Below are 23679 nucleotides of genomic sequence, written 5' to 3'. Positions count from 1 at the left end.
ACATTGTGTAAAATAATGACTAAAAACACCTGCATCATTATATATTTCTTATTATGCTTTCCCAAAGAATAATCACAAAATGTATTTTCTCATCATATTCTGTAGATTTTATTTTTGCCTGCATTTTGACATATTAGACAGCAAATCAAAAAGTAGGTATTTTAGTACCTGCTGGATCAGAGGCTATCACTAAGTTTATCAGTTATTTCATATTCTTTAAAAATTTCATTAGTAATAGTTATTGCTATAAAACACTTTGCTACAATATCAAGTTGCCAGAAATCTCTGTTTTATTTCAACAATGATAAGAGTCTTCAGAAGAGAATAGGAAAGAAAAGGAAAAGTCAGTCTCTACTTCTATCACTATTGTACTGGCATTCTTGATCTATATTCATTCACCCATCCAGAAGTTTCCAAAGTAAATGAGAAATGATTTTTAAAAATAACAAATTCAAGTTACGAATTTGTATCCCCCTTTAATCCTAAGAGAAGGAATGCCAGGGAATTTACCTGATAGGAATAAAATGTATCAAAGTAAGAAACAAATAAGCATTCCCAATTTTAGGTCTATGCTTCTTTTTGCCTTAACTAATTTAAAATTTAAAATCTTATTTCTCCTTTTGCAAATCAGACACCTACATTTCCATTCTATTTAATGTCTTCCACTATTTATCTACTTCTTCCAATAGAAAAGTGAAACTTTAAATGCTTACCAAAGTTTCAAGAATGTAAAGATGAATATTCAAAATTACTTTTAAAAAGTAAAAAACACTGAAATTTTATTTCCAAAAACAAGGTCAAAAAGAATAAAGCCAAAAAGAGCCTTGGGGTGCCTTATTTATGAGGAATGATTACTTATCAAGTATAGGGTTTATTGTTTTAATATTAAAAAATAAAAACAAACAACAAAATAAAACACACCACTGTCACCAACAGCAACAACTATTACAAAACAACAATAACAACAAAAAGCCCAATCAATCCTTTAACATAAAGATCAATGGTATTTTGTAAGAAATGGGCTAATCTAGGAGTCTTCCGCAAATAGGGATATTTACTTTAAAATATAGCCTTACCTATTCCAAAATTCCATCACCTAAGTTGTCAGAACCAACTAATTAATCCAAACTATAAAGATTACCTGAATAAAAGCAATCCCTTGGGTAACAACTCCCCGGGAATATCCTGCAGTTGCCTCGGTCCAGCTGAGCATCCCTTCCACTAGAGGGCCATGTGACACCTAAGGATTGCCTAGACAAAAAGATTGAGGGAGCTTTAAAATATCTTTCAACTACTACTCTAGTCATCTAACTATTTTTGTATAGTTTATTCAGCTGGTAAAATAAACACTCAATTCATTTAAGGAAGTATATTGAAACCAGGGTTCTGAGTTAAGTCTGTATTTATCTGATCACTCCATGTCTCAGCCAAAATAATAAATAATACTAACAATAGCAACAACAGCAAGAATTTACATGGAGTAATTATAGACTACGTAAATGTTAATAAAAGAAATTATTCAAAGGTTTTGGTCAGATAAACATTATGGTTGGGGGTAAGATCACTCAACATTTCACCTATGTAAGGTTGAATTTCATTGTCAAAATTTTAAAAAAAATTTCCTTGGAGACCATCTAGGTCAGGTATTTAAGACGTAATACAAAACTATTTTCTAAAAACAGTTTACCTTATTTCAAGAAACTATAAAAGAGGTCTTTCGATATGTTAACGAACAAAGCTCAGTAATTTTACATTCTGTACAAGCTAAAAACTATGTCCTTTGATAAGTTTAGAAAGAAAAGATTATAACTGCTTGGGCAGCACTCAGAGATTAACTGTTCCTCCCAACCTCAATTCATCTAAATTTATCAGTATAACCAAAAACATACGCTAAGGATTATTATTTTTTTTAATCACAAATGAGATACTACCACAAAACGGATTACTGGGTAGGCCATAATTGTGTTTTGTTTCCTATTTTCAGTATTCCAAATCACTTGTTTCCCCTGTTGTTGCTTTACAAGAAGAGATTTAAATTTATTTCATGTAGCTATTATCTATGGGCTTGGTTCTTAAATTCTTTTGAGTCTTTTCTGATGACAGCCACTTTTCTTCTTCCCAGAAGAATGCTGCTACATGTTAACTGTTTTTCAACAATTTCAGGGGTCCATGGACCCACACCTTCCCCAACCGAAGTCCACTGGGTGGACTCCAGATAAAAAAAAACCTAGGGTATACAGCTATTCCTGATCCTTCTAAAGATGAAAACAGCAATTTTAAAGTTACCTATCATTTAGTATAAATTGTCTTTAAAGTAAGTTCTATCTTATTTTGATAAAGGAACATTTGTTTATACATGAAAAGAACTGAGCAACTAATATGTAAAGGTAAATCTCCAGTTAATATAAAGAATGATTTCTAAGAAACTTATATATAGAAAACAGGTATTTTAGAGAAGGGGATCTTATAGAATTATTATAACACAAAGTGTAATTTTTCATATTCTTTGAAAAATATAACTTTTTATAGCTATTAAAGCCATAGCCAGATTTGCAGGCTGCATCTTCTTGTCATAATCCATTATTATCAACAAGATTCTTTCTTAAGACTTAAAAATGGAAAAATATATAGGTATAAATAAATTTGGTTAAATTCCTGGACAAATATTCTAGGTATTTTCTTAAATAAATGTTTCCTTTTCAAAATTGGCAGCAATTTAAGTTTACTTAATTAGCTTAATAGTTAACACAGCTAAAAGACACCACTTCAAATTAAATATTACCAAACAGAACCAATTCCTATCACCTTCACCACAAAAAGTACTTCTCCTTCAGTCTTCACAATCTCAACATGTGATATCACAAGATGCTCAGTTACCCAAAACAAAACCTGAGTCATCAATGATGGTTTCTTTTATCCCTATACCTAATCTACCTTCTTATTTCTACTTTAAAATATCCTCTCCAAATGCAGTCATTTCTCTCTACCTCTACTCCTCTAATCCTAGGCTAAGCTAACATTATCACTTGTCTGATTTATTGCAACAGTCTAACCAATCTCTATCTTTTCCATTTGCTTAACTCTTCAATGCATTCTCCATACATCAACCAAAGTAATGTTTAAAAAATACTTAAAACAAAAAGCAGATCATATAATCAGCCTACATAAATCCTTTCAACTGTTTCCCATGACTGAGAATACAATTAAAGCTCCTTACCATTTCATTGCATTGCATGATATAGCACCTGCCTTTCTCCAAGTGACTTCACCACCTTGCTCACTGTACTCTGGCCACACTGTCCTTATTTCTGCACCTCAAACATGGCAATCTCACCCCTGTTTAAGACCTCGCACTTGCATGTTCCTCTACATGGGAAGTTTTTTCCCATGTATCTCTGTATAACTGGTCCCTTCTCATTACATAATTCTGAAAGCAAATGTCATCTCCTCAGAGGCATTCCCAAATCACTCTCACCGGATGTGGTCCTTCCATCCCAGTCCCTCTATCACATTTGCCTTTTATTATTATTCACTTATTGGCTGTTTCCTCAACAGAATGTATGTTCTGAAAGAATAGGGACCTTATCTGTCTTGAACAATGTGACTCCCCACCACCCACCATTGAACAAGAATTTGTTAAATGAATAAATACATGGCTTCTATTAGAAGGTGATGACTTAAGTATGTTGGGAATGCCTCTGAGGCAGATCCCCATTTTAAAAAAAGGCATTTGATACTCATTTCATCTTTTTAATTATATACAAATTGCTTTTAAAACAAAAATCTACTTTGTCACCAGTGTAGATACAGATAATTTTTCTCCTGAAAGTATAAATGTTCCCTGAGCAAATACAATAAATTCCATTTATTTTCTTTAGAAGTACCATCACTCCAGAATCTACCAAGGAATTACATGAAAAAAATTTTTTGTCAACAGCCAACCTTGATTACATGTGACAGATAAAGTTTAAACATTAATAAAAAGAACATAACTAGAAATAAAAATTGAATTTAAATAAAAGCTTTAAGGTATAATAATGAGCTCAATTACAGACACTGTAGACTCTGGAAAGTATTCACGTGAACTACAATAGTTAAGGAAGCTACATTCTATTTCATTGTTTCTTGGTACCAAATAACTCTTGTGCCTGAACCTATAAAACATTAAAAATACAAAGTTCAAAATAATTTAAATAATTTTAAATATCCCTACTCTTACCATTAACTTTCTGTTGAAATGTGCTGTATTCATTTTACTAAGAGTAATTTAAAAGTTTATGCAATGGCTAATGAGAAGTACAAGTCTTCATTATTTACTTGAAAAGACACTGAATTTAAAAACCATTCCTCAAATTCCAATGACTGTGACTGAATTTAACCTAATTTTATATGAACAGAAAATATACTTTTAAAAGCTCTAAAAATATACAACACTAGTTTCAAACTCCAGAACTGTGTAGTCATTTTACTGTCATAATTCTTTGGTATTACTGTAATTTCTGTATACTGATATGGCTATTGACAGAAGGTCTACAGAGTCTTACTATTTGCCAAACTAAAATTAATCCTGTTTTTTCAATAATACTAAGTATCTTTAAATGTATTCCTTGCACATGATCACCTTAGGAATGGCTGTCTGGTAGCAAAGAGAAAAAAAGTAGTAACACTCTAATTCAGATAATAAAACATGAGGTAATCTCACATAATTTTCTTATAGGTATATTGATCATGTTTAGTCAAACTTCTCTTTTCTTAACCTTCAGACCTGGGGTCAGCTAATTTACTCATTCCAGTGTTATACACTTTTAAGAGCATCCTATTTAAAAACATTTAAAAAGCAAACATTTATTTCTCTATAATTTCTGAAGTGGCAGAGAGGTATCCTAGCAGTCATGAAAACTACCTTCGGTAAAACTCAAGACTACATAAATCTTCATTTACTCAGTCAATAAATACCTAGAGTGCCCATCGAGTATCAGGCACTATGATATGCTGACTTTCTTCTTTCCCTATGTTTAGTGGCAGATACGGAACTACTCTGATCACTTTTGTTAGGGACAAGAAGACTTGAAATTTTTTTAAAAGGAAAGAAAGAAAAAAATATATGATTTTATCAATATCTTACAGTTTCTAATATTAATTTACTTTTAAGTAAATGTCTGTAATTAGACTATTTCTAAAAATTGATAAGCTTAATAAATAATGCTCTATAAAACTAGTCAGTAACTGAATCAAGGAAGAACACACTATTCATTGGAACATAAACAGATACCCTGATCCAGCAAGAGATAACCTACTTTTTGATTGGCCATTTCAGGTTAGTATGTGTCTTGAACCCCCTTCATATTTAATTAGCACATACCCTTAGAAATTTAAGAAACATTAACTCAGAAAATACTGTAAGTTACAGCCAAAATTAAAGAACATTTGTCAATGGGTACAGTTACTTATGAATGCACATTATTAAAAGATGATGTTTAAAGTAATTTTACAGAACAAGTTCGTTGCTGAAAGACACGGTGGATCCTGAAGCTTTAAAAATGAAAAGAAATAACCAAAATTTGAGACTAGCAATAGAATCTTATTGCATGTATTAATAAAATGTTTACTGATTTCTAAATGTTTCGAGAGTAAATGTTAATTGTGCTTGGTTCTTAAATAATATTGTAACTTTTCCTGGATTAGTCCACCATGGTGGGATGGGGGTCCTCCTATAAACACCATAAAGGCATTTATCAAATTTAAATATCTTGATCTTTTAAAAAATAGGACAATAAAATAACCAAGTCAAAGAATTATTAAAATGTATTATGCATAATGTGGTTTAACTATAAACTTTTACTGAAGAAGTTTCTTTCAACTCTGATAGTCTATGAAAAACTTGTTTTATTACAGAATTCATATATTAGTAGCCACATTTCATACAGTATTATCAATATGGAATATTTTTTACCTTGATATTTTGGGCATCAACATTAGCTCCAGCTTCCAGAAGAAGGCTAATGACTGTGGTATTCCCTGCTAGTACTGCCCAATGCAGAGCAGTGTTTTTGTGATACTTGTCACCAAGGTTAACTGAAACATTGAATGTTAAAAGCAATCTAGTTGGATCCACACTGAAAAGGAAAAAAAAACAAACAAACAACAACAACAACCCTAATTTCAATTATAGAAATCATTACAAATACTAAACTGATTATGCTTACAGTAGCATTCCATTTTGGAACACTTCTATTTTAACCTACTCAACTTTACAATCAATAATGAGACAATATTCTAATATGAAGTATTAAGTATGTATAACACCATATAAAGTAATGTATTAATAGTTTCAGGGGATAAGCAACTTGTCCTGACATTTTCTATTTTTGACTTAGAAATGGATGTCATTAATACGTATACAATTAAAGAATAAAATTTTTTAAAATTTAAATTTGGAGTCTTCCAAAAGTAATCTAAGACAACTTACTAATTAATACAGTAAATTTGTCAATATGTAAATCACATGAAAAAATTAATCACTTTTTAAAAAAAGAGAACTTCCTTTCTTAGAAATTGTTAAAAGAGAAATAGATTAAGGAAGCTCTAATCACTGAGGGAGAGAGAGCAGAGACACCAAAACATCCAAAATGGTAATTTATGTATACTACAGTCATAATACAAATTGTAAATATTAGTGAGTATAGTATTAACTGCTTTTTCCTCTCTCTTACTTCACATTGTATTATGCTGAAATGGCCTGAATAAGTTTTTTATAGTCATTACATACCTATGTGTTCTATATGCTGCCCACATTAAAGGCGTCATTCCATTCTGATCCATCATATCTACATCCTGATAAAGTAAAAAAAAAAAAGTCAGACAGTTAAATTATAAGTTCATAACCAAATCTGCTTGGAAAAATCTAATCTATATATAACAAGAGAAGCAAATATAATACTACTCAATCAAGGATAATGTATGAAACTTTCTCTTTCTTAACTTTAAAATAAAACTCTTGTCACTATATACTCCAGTTAACATATATCATGCTTTTACAGTATTCCCTTTTAAGATATTTTAATCAGACTTTCAATGTTTCACATTTAAAATTCTTAACCTCTTCCGACCTTTCAACCACAAAAGACAGGTTAAGTGATTGAAGTTTCTGAAAAACTTGTACACTAATGCATAAGAGAGAATGACAAAACTATTTATTCCTAGGCATTTCAAAACGAAAAATAAAAAGAACTGATATTTTAATATACTGAAAGTTTTTATTGTTACATATGTACATTTTTAGAGTTAAATGATTCTGCAGTTTGTGGGGAAAAACAAAACACTAAAGCAATCCCCCGCCTTCCCACCATTTTCACCATTTTTTGGCTCATTATTTTGGTATTTACCTCCACATCTTGAAATAAGATGTTTGAATTGCTACTTCTTGATTTTTCAGTTTCAGGCATTATTGTGAAACTCCTTAGTATAAAAAATGTGAATTTTTCTCTTTCCTCTCTGCTACATCACAAAAACTCGCCTTTCCTATTCTTTCCTCTCAAGAGATCTATTGTAATTCTGGTTAATATAAACATTTAATACTTGATATGTATTATTATAAATATGCATAAATACTATTCCCAGTCAAACCATGTAATAAACCACTATTTTTCCTCTTCTACTCAATTTTTTGCTTTCCCTGGCACCATCTTTTCCCCACTCTTGCTTAGTTTTTAGCAAATTATAACTAAAACTTCCACCTATTAAACCAAAACTCTTTCCTAAGTTATCTAATTCTCCTTGTGCAAGACTTTCTGATGTACCAGGGACTCTTATCAGTTTCAGTGCTCTGAAACTACCTTTCCTAACCCACTCCATTCTGAACTGACTATCCTCTATGCCTGAAACATCTGTCTCATTAACCTGGAGTACTTTGAAAATAAAAATAATCTCAAATCAATCTTTATATTCTCAGTGTCCAGCAGAGTAGGTGATCAAAAACCATTTATTAAAGGAAAAGACATGCTTATCAATCTACTTTTCTAGGCTTGGCTTTAGAATAAGACATGGTTTTGAATTCCTAGCTCCATCACATGCTATGAGATTGTAGGCTAAATTACTTTAATTCTCAGTCTTAGCTTCCTCATTAAAAAATGTGAAATACAAATAACTTCATAAGACTTCTGTGAAGATTAAATAATGTGTGCAAAGCATCTAGTCAACAGCCAAGAATATAATGGATATTCAATAAATATTAAGTTTCTTCTTCTTCCCTACCCCATCTCCCAATTCCTGAATTATATTAAGCAAGCAGTTCTAATCCAAGTTGTATTACCTAATTTACCAATCAGTAGAGAGAGACAGTTACAGTAAGCACAATGTAAAACACCATCTCTATGCAGCAGTTCTCTGTGAGCCACTGTTAGCGATGGGAATATGTCTCAAATGTGAACATTATCCAAGCATATTGAAGAAAAAAAATCTGAGAACCACTACATTAGATAAGTAAAGCACTTCCTTGGATGTCATTAGCTTTACTCACTCACCATGCATACTGTAACAGAATGTTATGCCTTATCCATTACAAGTCCATTTCTGGATTTACTTTAACAGTGTTGTCAGGAATATCTTCTGCAACCTCACTCAACATTTCCAATATGTAAGTTCATTTTTTAAAATAATCCTGTGACTTAAAAAAAAAGTTTTCTGAAGAAACAACAAACTTCCTTATTTCTTATATGAGAGGTAACTATTGTGACTTCTTTTACTCCTAATTTTCGTAGTTTGAAGAAAGCTCAACCAAATTTCAGGTCTAATTAAAGCAAGCATGTAAATTCTTATGTTTAAGTTTCTTCTTCTTCTTAGTTGTCTTTTCATATCCTTTTTAAAAACTGAGAGTATTAAAAATATCAATAAATAAAAAAATGTAAAATCATGGCACATCTCTAGAGTACTAAAAGAAAAATGAAATTCAACCTTTTCTCTCTTTGGGTCGGGATTTAAAACTTGGTACTTCTTTTCCAAGTTCAGCCTGGACGTATGGGTATTCTCTATTAGGAAGAATTAACAAGCCCAGATCAAAAGCTTATGGGAATTCCATGATCAACAGGGCTCCATAACTTAGCATTCCCCTTTTTCTCCTGAAAATCATCCAAAAGAATTGGTAGTGAGCACTAAATATATTTAACAATATAACTAAAACAAAACAATTGTGAAGAATAGAATGACAAAACTGAATGAAAACGTTATATACCCTAACAATGTAAAATTGATATAATTAACAAAAAAATGGGAAAATGGAAAAAGGTTGAAATGAAAATATGCTGAGAGCCTCATCTATAGTAGCCATGAATCAAAGAAAATTATCTAAAGCTGAAAAATCAAGTAATAGAAATGTAATAAAAATTTATCAGAACATAGTTAGCATTAAGAAAAACAATATTATTGACTAAAGTTGGTAAAAGAGAAATGGAAGAAGAAATAAAAATATGCTAATTTTATTACTGCTTATAATTAGGAACTACATAATCAGAACTAATAAAATTTGAGCAACCATCTGACTGAAGAGAGAGAGAGAAACTGTGTGACTATCTGAGGAAAGAATATACCAGCAGAAGAAACAGCAACCAAAAGGCCCTCAGACAACATCAGGTCAGAGTTGCTGAAAAAGTAGCAAAAAAACTAGTGCAGTTAAAGCACAGTGATGACAGGGAGATAGCAGAAGTGGAGCTCAAGAGGTATCCAGGGACTAAACTGTACAGTGCTCTAGCACAGAGAAAAACTTTGGGCCGTTAAAACAGTATGATGCAATGCACATTGGAAGAGTGTCTTTTACAATATATTAGTGTATACATGTTGAATATCCTTTATCTAAAATGCTTGGTACCAGAAGTGTTTGAATATGTGTTTTTTTTCATATGTTGAAATATTTATATATATTAAAATATTGAGAATGGGACGAAAGTCTAAATGTGAAATTCATTCATCTTTCATATATACCTTATACACACAGCCTGAAGGCAATTTTATTCAATATTTTAAATAACTTTGTACATGAAACGGTGTGTGTACAATGAACTATCAGAAAACAACGGTGTCAGAGGTGGAATTTTCCACTTGTGGCATCATGTTGGCACTCAAAACGTTTTGGATTTTGAAACATTCTGGATTTTCAGATTACAGATGTTTAATCTGTACATGGAGTAAAATCTCAGAAAATATACACTACACTATTAAAGGAAGTAACCTCAGAGAGATGGCCAAGGGGAGAGGTGAGATTTCATTTTCTAGGTCACATTCTATTATGCTTGAATATTTCATAATAAACATGTATTATCTTTGTGTGCATAAAAAAAATTTACTCATGAAAACAAAACTATTTCTCAGACATTTATCATCATCATAATCATCATGCATTTTTTTGTACCAAAAGCCCTGTGACAGGTAGAAATCCTGCCCTCTGAGAATTTTATAGCCTATCTACTATATTAGAGGTTACAAAGATTAATGAAATCATCCAAACTCTAAGCTTAAAAAAAGACCATGAAGACTCAAAAATGTATACTACCTCTCTTTCCCATTTAAAAACTGAAAGAAAAAAAGTGAACGTGTATTGTAGATTTATTCTGCAATATGGAAGGCCACTAAAGACCCTGTGATGTGCTATAGCACCATTTACTGCTTCAACCTTTGTTCTAGAAAAAACTGCAGAATAGGCCCCCCATAAACCTGGCCTCTTGGTATTCACACCCTTGTGTGGTCTCTTCCCACCATGATTATGGCCCTGTTAACTCACTTTAACTGACAGAATGAAGAAAAACCGTTGCTGTGTCAGTTCAAGACCTAAGACTTAAAAAGGCAAAACAGCTTCTACTTTTGTTCTTTTGGGAGCTCTAAGCCAATATGTAAGAAGTCTAGTTTCTCTGCTGGAAAGACCACATGGACTGGTATTGAAAAGTAGAAGTTCTGACACTACATAGAGAAAGAAAAAGGTCTTGCTGCCCCAGCCTCCCAGTTAAGCAGTTTGTAGCCGTTCCTATCAAGTCACAAGATATGTGATTCAATCTTCCAGCTCAGTCAAGTCCCCAGACAACTCTAGCCACCAGTCATTTCACCAGCCAAGGAGAAAAACCATCCAGTCAAGCCCACAAAATTGTGAGACGTATTAATTGGTTGGTATTGTTCTCAAGCCATTAGATTTTGGGGGTAGTTTTTTAACACAGCAATAGACAACAACTCCCCTCCCCTTCCAGCAATTAACTTAATCAGTCTATGCCTCTTTTCCTAAACTATAATGCACAACACAACTGCCACTGCTTAAGACTGCCAACAACGAATACTATAAAGCCTTCATTAAAAGAAATAGTATTCAAATTCTAAATCCGCATATAATTTTAAATTAACAACAAATACATGTTGATAGCAACAAATTAAATACATCTATCTTAGTAATTCTTGCGATGAGATCCTTACTTATAAAACTAATGTTCAAATATAACCAGAAAAAACACATGAAAGAAAAACTGAGTGACATAACTTTTAACAAAATACATTTATTACAAAAACATGATTATATAAACTGGTAATATTTAATGTGATTATAGTCACTGCACATTCAAGAAAAATCAGGAACAACCACTTAAAATATGATGTTTTTCTGACAAGAAGCAGCATTATCTTATACAACAGAAACTGATTTTTAAAAATGTATCCCTCTCAAAAGATATTTAATATAGAAAATAACCAATAAATAAGTTCAAAAAAGTTTAGATGAATTCAGATGATATATTCAAAATACATAAAGAAAAAATACTTATATTTTCTCTCTTAATTTCTGAGCTTTATTTCCATCACTCTTGGAAATAAAAAACCCAACTTAATCATTATCTGGTTCATGATTTTCATGCTGACTTTTATGTTAGGTACATTAAATATCTCCATATCAAACTAACTATATTTATGTTCTTCATTCATCAGAAAGTGCTATTTAAATATCAACAGGTTGTCCACATACGCAACACCAATAATATTAGGTATTTAAACTATGAAGTATATCTGATTAAAATCCATACCGAGATTTTTTTTACCTGTCCTTTTGCTATGAGATAAGCAACAATTGAGGTATGTCCGAACTGAGCAGCCAGATGAATACAGCTACATCCTTCTCCATCAATTAATGAAGGATCTGCACCATATTTCATTAGTTGCACAACCATGGATAGATGGCCTTGTCTAAAACATAAAAGAATAAATACTTAGATATATAAAGTTACTTAAAACAGGATCCTCTGGAAAGAGCTTTTTTAAATAAGGTATGGTGGGAAGATTACATATGTATTTTGAAAAGTTATTTTAAAATAGATACATGTCAACACATTTAGGATCTTATGGTTCTTAAAAGTCTTAACTAGATTAACAGTCTGGAAATGCATGGAGGTACTCATAACTTATTTAACATATAGTAAATAATTATTCTATTATGTTCATTCTAATAGTATCTCAATCATTCCAATAAATGAGCTAATCTTTCATTGTAAATATATATATGCTGCAAAACTATTACATTTAGAAAGCCAAAGTTTAACCTGATCTTATAACTAACTGAAATAATATCAGCATGGCCAGGGAAACTTTGGACAATAAACTTTTGCTTCTTTACAGGTAATATTTCACAATAAAACATTAGCATATAAATGATATTAACTAATGGCATAATAAGCTCTCCTATTCACTTTAGTATATCATTTTTTTAAAGTTGTTCATTTGTATACTAATAAAAGAACCAAAGGAAAAAAATCCAGAAGCAAATTTAAACCTTGTGGCCCAGTGCAATGGAGTTGAATTCAGGTCTCCTCCAAGTTGATCCACAATAGCACCTTTCGAAATATAGTATCTATAAGACAAAATTTATAATAATTTAAATAACTTTCATTTTCAATTTTAAGAAATTATGTGAAAAATAAGTAAATATATGTTTTCCATTTCAGATCTCATGCTAGTTTGAACCTTTGAAAATAAATAATCTTTTGTGGTTGTGTAAAAAACATATTTAGCAGAATTTTATGTCAAATACATCATTTTATTTTGTTCCAGAATAAGGAAAAGAAAAATAACTTTTAAGTTATAAAAAAAAAAAGAATAAAAATGTCCAAAAAAAAATCACATAAAAAAGAAGGTACTCAAAGAACTACAAAGATTTGAATAATAGCATATAGAAAACTGAAATTAGAATAGTTGCAGAATAGGCAAGACATGGTCTACCTTGGGTAGCTCAGCTTTTTAAGCCTAACTTTCCTTAAGATTACTGTAGATTAAATCAAACAATATACATATAACATAAAGGTTTTTTACTAAGCCTTATTTCTTGTGCCTTTAAAGTTATGTTGCTTGAAAAAGAAATAGCAACTTTAAAATTAGATTAGTAAGCTTAATATTAACAGCATAATATCTTTTTGAGAGAGAGAGAGATAGCATCTCATTATGTTGCCCAGGCAGGTCTCAAACTCCTGAACTCTTAACAATCCTCCTACTTTGGACTCCCAAAGTGCTGGGACTACAGGAGTGAGCAGCCGCACCCTGCTGTCATAACATCTTGATAACTTCTGAAGTGAACAAGATCTAGCTGTTCATTACAATGCTTTCTTTGGAAACAATCAATGCAATAAATCCTGAATATAAATGATTCTAAGGCATATGATATCAAATACTTGACATATATATACTCTTAAACTGTTCTAAGTGATTATTGCTCTAGATCAGTAATGCATTTACTCTTAATGTACATAGCTTTTAACTTGTGATTATTCATGCTTATTAAACACATGATTCATGTGTTTAATTCAGAAATTTGTGGCTACAAATAAGTATTTGTTTAATTGGCGCTTTTAAAGCATTATGCAATGAAGGGCCCAGTTCCACTCTATCATGCAAAATGGTTCAAAGTAACCTAACAAAGTATTTCCAGAATATTAAACTATTAATAATGCAAACATTTAATTATTCCTGAATCCATTTTTAAGGTACCTGGTACATTATATAATGCTGAAAATGTTCTTTGAGAACGGGTAGGCTAGAACCCAAAGAGAAGTAAAGCTCAGCCAAAATAACCACTCTCATAGGAAATGATATTTTATTAAAAATAATAACTGGAATTTTTCTAAAGCAATTTCATCTCCTTCTCTATAGTCAACTGTTCCTGAGATTCATTTTTACTGATATATGGCAGAATTTAAATCATCACTAGGTCTACGTCAATAAGCAATTTCCAAACTGATTCTAAAGCACAACTTTTTTTTTTCACAAGAAGAGGGAACTTTTCTGCATCCTAAAAAAAGAACAATTTATATTACTTTTCATTGTAAGCTTCTCAGTATTATATTTTTATAACATGTTATTTCTTGTAGCTATAAGACCCTAGCTCAAAACTACAAACTTCTGAGATTGCAAAACTCTTAATTTTAATCTCGAGCCTCTTTGCTCAATATATTAAGAAGGTTTTATCAAACAATGTTCTGACGGGTACTAATGATCCTAGGTTTTCAGAAGGGACCATCAATGAACAACTGATACCAACAAATATTTGAAAGATAAAAACCCAAATAACTTAAACCTCAAACATCTCTAGAGGGGACACTGATGAAAAGCAAGCCAGAATATTACAAAACCTGGACAGGCAAAGGAATCAGACACAACTGTTACCTTCAAAGAAAGCAGTAAGTACCTGGGCTGTAAACAGAAATAACGGTTGAAAGTCAATAAATATGCCGCAGAAAAATTGTGTTTTCTAGCATATATTCCCACTGAAAGTCAGTAGTTACTCAGCATCACAAATAAGTGCTTTACTGACATGAAAGCAATCATGCAGCTGACAGTGCTCAAACGCTTTCTTTGTACACCATAATGTTAAATCTTAAGATGTTGCTACTCAAGTTTAGAATTATAGTTAAAATTCAAACTCTTTGAGTCCAGATTCATTCTTGTGTCCCTAAACTTCATTATATGATGGCAATTTCTGACTTCAGTGTCAGTCCCATGTTGATTTTAACATGCAACCATTCAGCATTTGCCAAGAGGTATGTTTAGTGCACCTTTACCATCAAAGTTTGACACTCAGGAAGTAAATTAGAGAACAGCAAGACACTGCACTGAAAATGTAGCAATTCAGGGTGAATTCTTTTACCTGGCATTAATATCCTATTTGTCTCTACACTCTGTGTGTTGCACTTAACTGAACATCTCAAGTAGTTCATTTAGTTCATTTTAGACTTGTGTTATCTGGGCACGGAAGCTCATGCCTGTAATTCCAGCATTTTGGAGGCCAGGGTAGTTGAACTGTCTGTGCTCAGGAGTTTGAGACCAGCCTGGGCAACATGGCGAAACCCCATCTCTACCAAAAATACAAAAAATTAGGGCCAGGCACAGTGGCTCACGCCTGTAATCCCAGCACTTTGGGAGGCCAAGGTGGGTGGATCACCTGAGGGTGGGAGTTCGAGACCAGCCTGACGAACATGGAGAAACCCTGTCTCTACTAAAAATCAAAAAATAATTAGCTGGGTGTGGTGGCACATGCCTATATTTATACAGGTGCATGCCTATATTTCATTTTCATTTCAACCCACTGGTCCTTGAATCACTCTAGAAGTCATTTACTATTGGCACATGCCTATAATCCTAACTACTCGGGAGGCTGAGGCAGGAGAATTGCTTGAACCTGGGATGCAGAGGTTGCGGTGAGCCAAGATCAAGCCATTGCACTCCAGCCTGGGCGGCAAGAACAAAACCCCATCTCAAAAAAAAATATATGACTTGGGCGTGGTGGTATTCACCTGTGGTCCAAGCTACTCGGGATTATGAAGTGGGAGGATCACTTGGGGCATGGGAGGTGAGGTTGCAGTGTGCCAAGATTGTACCACTACACTCCAACCTGAGTGAGAGAGTAAGCACCCATCTCAACAATAACAACAAAAACTCATGTCTTTCTGTAAATATGTTGTGTCCATAGAGTCAAAAGACTACTAAACAAGATTTGCTAAGATTTCCCATCATCTTGACTCTTAGATCTAACTACTACTTATTAATACAAAACAAGCATTAACAGTAATGGATAAAAATCATTTTACACTTGCTATGCAAGTATTCATCACTTACGCTGGTGTGAACAGTTAAATCAGATTATTATTACCTATTATCATTTCAACTTTCTTTGCTTTTGCTGTTTTCTCCACGGAATCCACATTCGGAATGTGAACACCAAGTTAGGACTGCCTGAGTTCAGGTCCTGACTCCAATCTTTATTAGCTTGGGTCACTGGGTAGCATATTTAAACTGTCTGTGCTTCAGTTTCGCCAGCAGTAGGACAGTAACAATCGTTAAATTTCATATGGGGTTATATTAAGAATTAAGAACTAAAGAAAACACATGGAAAAGTACTCAGTACAGTACTTGGCTAATATAAGCATTCAAGGTAAGTTAAAAGCAATTTTTCTTTTTCAGAAAAACAAGGTACACAAAATCTATATTCTAAAAGCCATGAATTTTAGAAAGTTATTAGTTTTTACAACAATTACTTCCATTAATTTTATAACCATAAAAAGTTAAGTTTTAATAATTAAAAACAGGGAAAATACATACTTGACTAAATCTATTCTGTTATTGATGGCAGCCCAATGGAGGAGCGTAACATTTTCTTTGTCCGGTTGCCGTACATCATAACCTGCTTCCACCAATTCTCGACAGCGTTCATATATTCCATATCTAGAAAAGAAAGAAAACATGGCATTATTATTTAACAAGAAATGTAAAGCTAAAAATAACATTTTGAGACAAAAGTAATTCCTCATTTTGATACTAGGAATTAAAATGTATTTCTCAACATAGAATATTACTTTTAAAATGTCAATATTCCAAAAGCTTTTACTAATCCATTTTACAGTTCTAAAATGTCTCACTTATAAGACTGTAAAATCTCACTATACAGAAGAAAAAAGTACACCAGAAATAAAATTTCAATCGGTAGCTTTTTAAAAATTATTTTATTACCATTTATCCTGCCAAACCCTTAAGGCAGACTGTAAAAACTACACACAAATTAACAAATATTAAATATATAAAAATCAGTAACAAGATGCATATAAATGATTCAGAAGAATATCAAGAAGAAAGGATGTTATACAAGCCCCAGTGTGAGAAACACGCGCAACCGTCCAAACCCAAAGAATGGACTAAGAGGCACGAAGAATGGCGAAAGTGAGACTTAACAGCAGTCTTACAGTAACAGGTGTCTGGCAGGCAGGTACACCCAGGGCAGCTACAGCAGGCAATTTATCTCCTAGCACACAAGTCTCTCCCCTAGTTCCTCACTGGTCGAGTACTATGGGGTTAAAATCCTCCCAGATGTTGCCTAAGTTCTATTATCCCCCTTACCCCGTCATTTTCCATGCTTAAGTTTTGATTTCACAATAATGAAGCTTTCTTCCCTTTTATGGGCTGACTCTTCCTCTACATTCTGTTAACTTATTGTGACCTACTAGGTGCATGAGCCATGTAATTTGTTACTTCGCAGGCTGGCGGCCAGTGCTTAGGTTTATCATGCCTTGAAAATGGACCATTTAAAATGTTTTCTCACAAAGTCCCTTCTCTTTTCTACTTAATTCTTTTGGTTTAATTTTCATTTGAACCCTTCTGGTCTGTGAATCACTCTAGAAGTCATTTACTATCTTCCTCATAGGAGAGAGTGTCTAATTTGGTTTTTAATAGTATCAGGTTATTTTGCTGGTAAGTCACGGGCATTTGTTTATTAATAGCTGTTTCAATTAATCTCTATGCTAGTCCCCTCACACAAAGGATAACACAACATCCCACTGCTGTTAAGACTTCTGTCACAATTGAGAGAGATGTAAGGACTGAAGCTACCATGCCTTTCCATTTTCCACACCAACCTTCTAGCCAACTTGTAAATGGGTCATCAATTCCAGCATTCTCTGCCAGCTAGTTGGCTAGAGATGTTAAACCTTGTAAAGCTTTTGTGATGATCCTATCTGGGGCATTATTGTTGGGAATAAAAGTACATTTCCCACCCAGCATCACACATATACCCTTTTTTCTGCTAGTATCATGGTTAGTGCAAGCCGGTTTTTCCAGGCCATTCGGCTGGTGGTATCTAACTAGCTAGTCACCCCTTTGAGGGCATCCCAAGTATAATTGATGAATCTGTTGATTATAATAGATGGAGTTAATCCAATTCACATTCTTACCTATAGCTGACCACCAGAAGAGTGCTGATTCAAACCCAGCAGCTATTTGGTTTCGGGCCTTAAATTCATTATGCAACCCCTAGGGACTCCTATCAAGTCGACATATATATAGTGGGATTAAAAGAATTTGTCAAATCTCTCCAGTTTTGGTGGCCATCTGTATTTTTGGGTATCTTATGGAATGCCAGGGTGAAGGGAATGGCCAATTGGATTAAAGCACAAGTCCTGGTCCAACTGGAAGGTAACAAGTTACAGAGGTTCCTTTTCCTACCATACCACCAGACATCAGCCCAGGCTATATGGAGAGCTGAAAAATTACCATTGCCTCACCAGTGACGTTTACGATGTGGGTATAAGTCGAGAATTCTCCCACAGGCTTACTGAACTCTGCCCCTTCCCTAAAGAGGCAAGACGAGTGGTTCATATTCCCTATAAAGGGCAAGGGGATAGCTCTGGGATCTGACCTCCACAAAGCAGGAAAGGACAATGACACTCTGAACAAAATCATCTAAGACAAAGCCTGTTTTAGAATAAATATCTCATGTAATTTTTTTATTGAGACAGGGTCTCACTCTGTCACTGAGGCTGTAGTGCAGTGGTGCAATCATGGCTCCCTGTAATCTCCACTCCCCGGGCTCAAGCAATCCTCCCACTTCAGCCTCCCAAGTAGCTGGGACCACAGGTGTGCACCACCACACTCGGCTCTTTTTTTGTATTTTTAGTAGAGATGCGGTTTCACTATGTTGCTCAGGCTGGTCTTGAACTCCTGGGCTCAACCGATCTGCCCACCTCAGCCTTCCCAAGAGCTGGGATTACAGGTGTGAGCAACCGTGCCTGACCTCATGTAATTTACTGAATACTGCACTGAAAGTGGAAAAAAAAAAAAAAGAATGGCTGTATGAGTCATACTTGAAGCATGATTTCTACTGAATGTGTACCACTTTTGCACCATTGTATAGCTGAAAAGTCAAATCAATGTAAGCTGGTAGAACCTGTATTCATAGAAAGATAAAATACCTAAAAAGAAACCAGAAAAAATTCTAGAACTAAAACATACAATAACTGAAGTCATTACATGGATTCAAAGACAGAAATGAGACAGAAATGTCTTCAAAGACAGAAGAAAGAGTCAGCAAACATGAAGACAGAGCAATAGCAATTACTATCAAGTGTGAGGAGCAGAAAGAAAAAAGACCGAAGGAAAGTGAAGATAGTCTAAGGGACCTGTGGGACACCATGAAGTAGAACAACACACACATTGTGGAAGTTCCAGAAAAAGAGAGAGAGAGAAAGGGACAGAGAGAATACTTGAAAAAAATAATAGCTGAAAACTTCCTAAATTTGAATATAAACATCAATGAAGTCAATGTAAAAGGAACTCCAAGACACCCACACTGAAACATACTATAATCAAACTTTTGAAAGACAAAGACAAAGAGAGAATCTTGAAAGCAACAAGAGAGAAGCAACTGGTCACATACAAGGATCCTCAATAACATTATCAGCAGATTTCTCATCAGAAACTTTGGAGGCCAGAAGGTAACAGGCTGACATATCCAAAGGGCTAAAAGAAAATCAATGTCAATCAAAAATCCTGTATTCAGCAAAACTGTCCTTCAAAAGTGGGGGAGAAATTAAGACATTCTCAAATAATGACTGAGAGAATCTGTTACCACTGGACCTGCCCTGCAAGAAATGATCAAAGGAGACCTGCCGGGTGAAATTAAGGGACACTAAGACAGTAACTCTAAGCCATACGAAAAAATAAAGATCTCAATACAAGTCAATACATAGACAATTATAAAACCTAGCAAGACGTAACAATAATTTGTAACTCTATTTTTTTGTTTTCTACATGATTTAAGAGACTAATACATTAATTTAAAAACTATTAAACTCTAGTATTATTGTAATTTTGGTCTGTGTGTCTACATATTGTTTCTATATAATTTTAGAGACCAAGGCATTTAAAATAATTACTACTTTATGTCTTTTCGAAATACAACGTATACATATGTAGTTCTGTGACATCAACAACTAAAAAGCATATAGATGAGGCTGTAAAGGAGCACAGTTTATTAGGTTATTGGAATTAATCTGTATAAATTCAATAACATAAATTCAAATGAGTGTTATAACTTTAGGATGTTAAGTGTAATATCCATAGTATCTGCAAAGAAAAGTAACTACAGGATATACACAAAAGGAATGAGAAACTTAAACATTTCACTACAAAAATTGAACTAAACACAAAACATTCAGTAACGTAGGAAATGAGAAGGAAAAAAGCTATATGGCATATAGAAAACAAATGGCGGCCGGGCGCAGAGGTTCGCGCCTGTAATCCCAGCCGTTTGGGAGGCCGAGGCAGGCGGATCACAAGGTCAGGAGTTTGAGACCAGCCTGACCAACATGGTGAAGCCCCGTCTCTACTAAAAATACAAAAATTAGCTGGGCGTGGTGGTGTATGCCTGTAATTCCAGCTACTTAGGAGGCTGAGGCAGGAGAACTGCTTGAACTCGGAAGGTGGAGATTGCAGTGAGCCAAGATTGCGCCACGGCACACCAGCCTGGGCAACAAAGCAAGACTCTGTCTCAAAAAAAAAAAAAAAAAGAAAGAAAACAAACGGCAAAATGACAGAAGTCCCTCTTTATTACTTTAAATATAAATGGATTAAACTCTCCAACCCAAAGACAGTTTGGCAGAATAGACAGGTAAAACAGACCCAACTATATGCTATCTGCAACAGACACACTTTAGATCCAAAGGCAAATGAGTTGGAAATGAAAGTATGAAAAAAGAAATTCCATGCAAATAGTAACCAGAGGAGAGCAAGAGTGCCTACACTAATATCAGAAAATAAACTTTAAATCAAGAATGGTTACAAAAGACAAACAAAAACATTACATATCAATAAAAGGTTCAATTCAGCAAGAAGATACAACAATTATAAATTAAAAGCACTGAACATTTAACCTAATAACATCATTAAAATATTTGAAGCAAAAATTGACAGAACTGAAGAGAGAAACAGACAGTTCCACAGCAAGAGCTAGAGGCTTTAATACCCCAACTCTCAATAATGGATGCAACAAGCAGACATAAGTAAGGAAACACAGAACTTAAGGAAACCGTGCCCGGCCTGGACTCACATATTTTTTAAAGTGAATTGAACTTATATATCAAAATGTAGTACTGTGCCTCTTCCTCCCACTGTAAATAATTAACAACTTCTAAGCAAATATCAAGTGGAAAAGGGAAGACTACGAACAAAATAAACTACATTCTAAATACACAAATTTTTGGGTTTTGTTTGTCTAGTTTTTGTTGTTGCTTTCTGTGTAGAAAAATCAAGATTACATATGTCATTTTAATAAAAACCCACAGGTTGGGCATCTCTAATTCAAAAATCCAAAACATGAAATATTCCAAAATCCTTAACTTTTTGAGCACATGATACCACAGATGACCTCATGTGACAGGTGCATAAAACATAAAAAACATTCTATAAAAGCACCTTCAGGCTATGTGTACATGAAAAATAAATAAACAAGTTTAGACTTGAGTCCCACCCCAAAGATTTTTCATTGTGTATGTGCAAATATTCCAAAATCCTAAAAAATCCAAAATCCAAAACACTTCTGGTACCAAGTACTTTGAATAAGGGATACTCAACCTGTATTTAGGTAAGATAATCTATTTAAACCTAAAAACAAACAAACCTACAAAAGAAAACAGAAACACAATCTTTACAGCTGTCATTGGATTTCTCTATGTTGTCGCACTCAAAACCCACGCAAAGGATGAGATCACCTTAGAATCAAATTGTTCAGATCAATCATTTTTAATCTTTTTGGGGATCACAGACCTCTTTAAAAATGTAATGAAAATCACGGACTCTACCCAGAAACATGCTCCAACACACAAAATTCTGTATATAATTCCAAGGCATTCAGGGAAGTCTGAAGCTCCTCCCAGAGCCCAGGTAAGAATGTTAAGTAATTCACACCTTCTTAGCAAGTTGTATTAAAGGTCACATTATTCTGAGATTTGGTTTGCACTGAGTAGTGTTAAGGTTTCCAGCACTATACAGAATGAATATTAAGAGACCAAAAGCACACCAAGTCTTTATACTAGGAAAGAGTTATTTCATAATTTCACAATAAAATAAAAAATATTGTCTTACTTAGTTGACCTACTGGCATAACAGATCCCACTTTAAGATTTCTTCTTGAGTGAAACCCCGTCTCTACTAAAAAATACAAAAAACTAGATGGGCGAGGTGACGGGCGCCTGTAGTCCCAGCTACTCGGGAGGCTGAGGCAGGAGAATGGAGTAAACCCGGGAGGCGGAGCTTGCAGTAAGCTGAGATCTCGCCACTGCACTCCAGCCTGGGCGACAGAGTGAGACTCCGTCTCAAAAAAAAAAAAAAAGATTTCTTCTTGAAGAAAATATGCAGATGATCAGAAAGACCAAGAAAAATACACACCCTAAGCAAATATGACTAATAATTCTGTGGGATGCAATGAACTTCAGACAATTCTTTTTTTGCTTGTTTTGTTTTGTTTTGTTTTTTGAGATGGGGGTCTCACTCTTTCGCCCAGGCTGGAGTGTATTGGCATGACCATATCTCACTGCAGCCTCAAACTCCCAGGCACAAGCAGTCCTCAGCCTTCTGAGTAGCTGGGACCGCAGGAGTATGCCATCACGCCTGACATGGTTTGGATCTATGTCCCCACCCAAATCTTATGTTCAACTGTAATCCCCGATGTTGGAGATGGGGCCTGGTGAGAGGTGATTGGATCACAGGGGTGGATCCTTCATGGATGGTTTGGCACCATCCCTTTGGTGCTGTTCTTGTGAGAGTTCTCATGAGATTTGGCTGTTCGGAAATGTTCAATACCTCCTCCCCACTCTCTCCCTACTCTCTCTTCCTCCTGCTCCAGCCATGTAAGATGTACCCGCTTCCCCTTCACCTCCCGCCATGATTGTGAAGTTTCCTGAAGACTCCTCAGAAGCAGAAGCCACTATGCTTCCTGTACAGCCTGCAGAGTCATGAGCCAATTAAATCTCTTTTCTTCATAAATTATCCAGTCTCAGTATTCCTTTATAGGAGTGAGAGAACGGACTAATACAATGCCCTACTTTTTTTTTTTTTAGAGACAGGGTCTCATTCTGTTGCCCAAGCTGGTCTCAAACTCCTGATCTCAAGTGATCTTCCCACACTGGCCTCCCAAAGTGTTAAGATTATAGGAATGAACTTCCACATCTGTCCAATTTCAGACAATTCTTAAAGCTCAAGAACCTATGAACTAGTTTCTCCTCTTTGCAGATGAAAATAACTGTTGTTATTTCAACTTTCACATAATTTGCATTATAAAAAGTCAGATTTATCCTTTTCCTTTCCCTTCCTCAAAGACTGATAATACGGTATTTTGATGATATTTTAGAA

At 34.1% G+C, this 23679-nt stretch overlaps 1 protein-coding gene across 2 annotated transcripts in view; it reads right to left on the bottom strand.

Moving 5' to 3' along the window:
- The window catches only part of ZDHHC17 (zDHHC palmitoyltransferase 17), an 88919-nt gene that overhangs the window by 31449 nt on the left and 33791 nt on the right, over nucleotides 1-23679 (bottom strand). Inside the window, exons 3-7 of one of the 2 annotated variants that reach the window (XM_008004087.3) lie at nucleotides 16606-16728; nucleotides 12791-12868; nucleotides 12063-12207; nucleotides 6770-6834; nucleotides 5954-6116 (exon numbers count right to left, since the gene is read on the bottom strand). In XM_008004087.3, the coding sequence (XP_008002278.1) occupies nucleotides 5954-6116; nucleotides 6770-6834; nucleotides 12063-12207; nucleotides 12791-12868; nucleotides 16606-16728 (574 nt within the window). Of the gene's footprint in view, nucleotides 1-5953; nucleotides 6117-6769; nucleotides 6835-12047; nucleotides 12208-12790; nucleotides 12869-16605; nucleotides 16729-23679 lie in introns of both variants that reach the window. The other variant, XM_008004086.3, reaches the window with a different exon arrangement.

The sequence above is a fragment of the Chlorocebus sabaeus genome, chromosome 11 (assembly GCF_047675955.1).
Source record: "Chlorocebus sabaeus isolate Y175 chromosome 11, mChlSab1.0.hap1, whole genome shotgun sequence".
In the NCBI taxonomy this organism is placed as follows: domain Eukaryota; kingdom Metazoa; phylum Chordata; class Mammalia; order Primates; family Cercopithecidae; genus Chlorocebus; species Chlorocebus sabaeus.
This window is presented reverse-complemented; position numbering and strand designations above follow the sequence as displayed.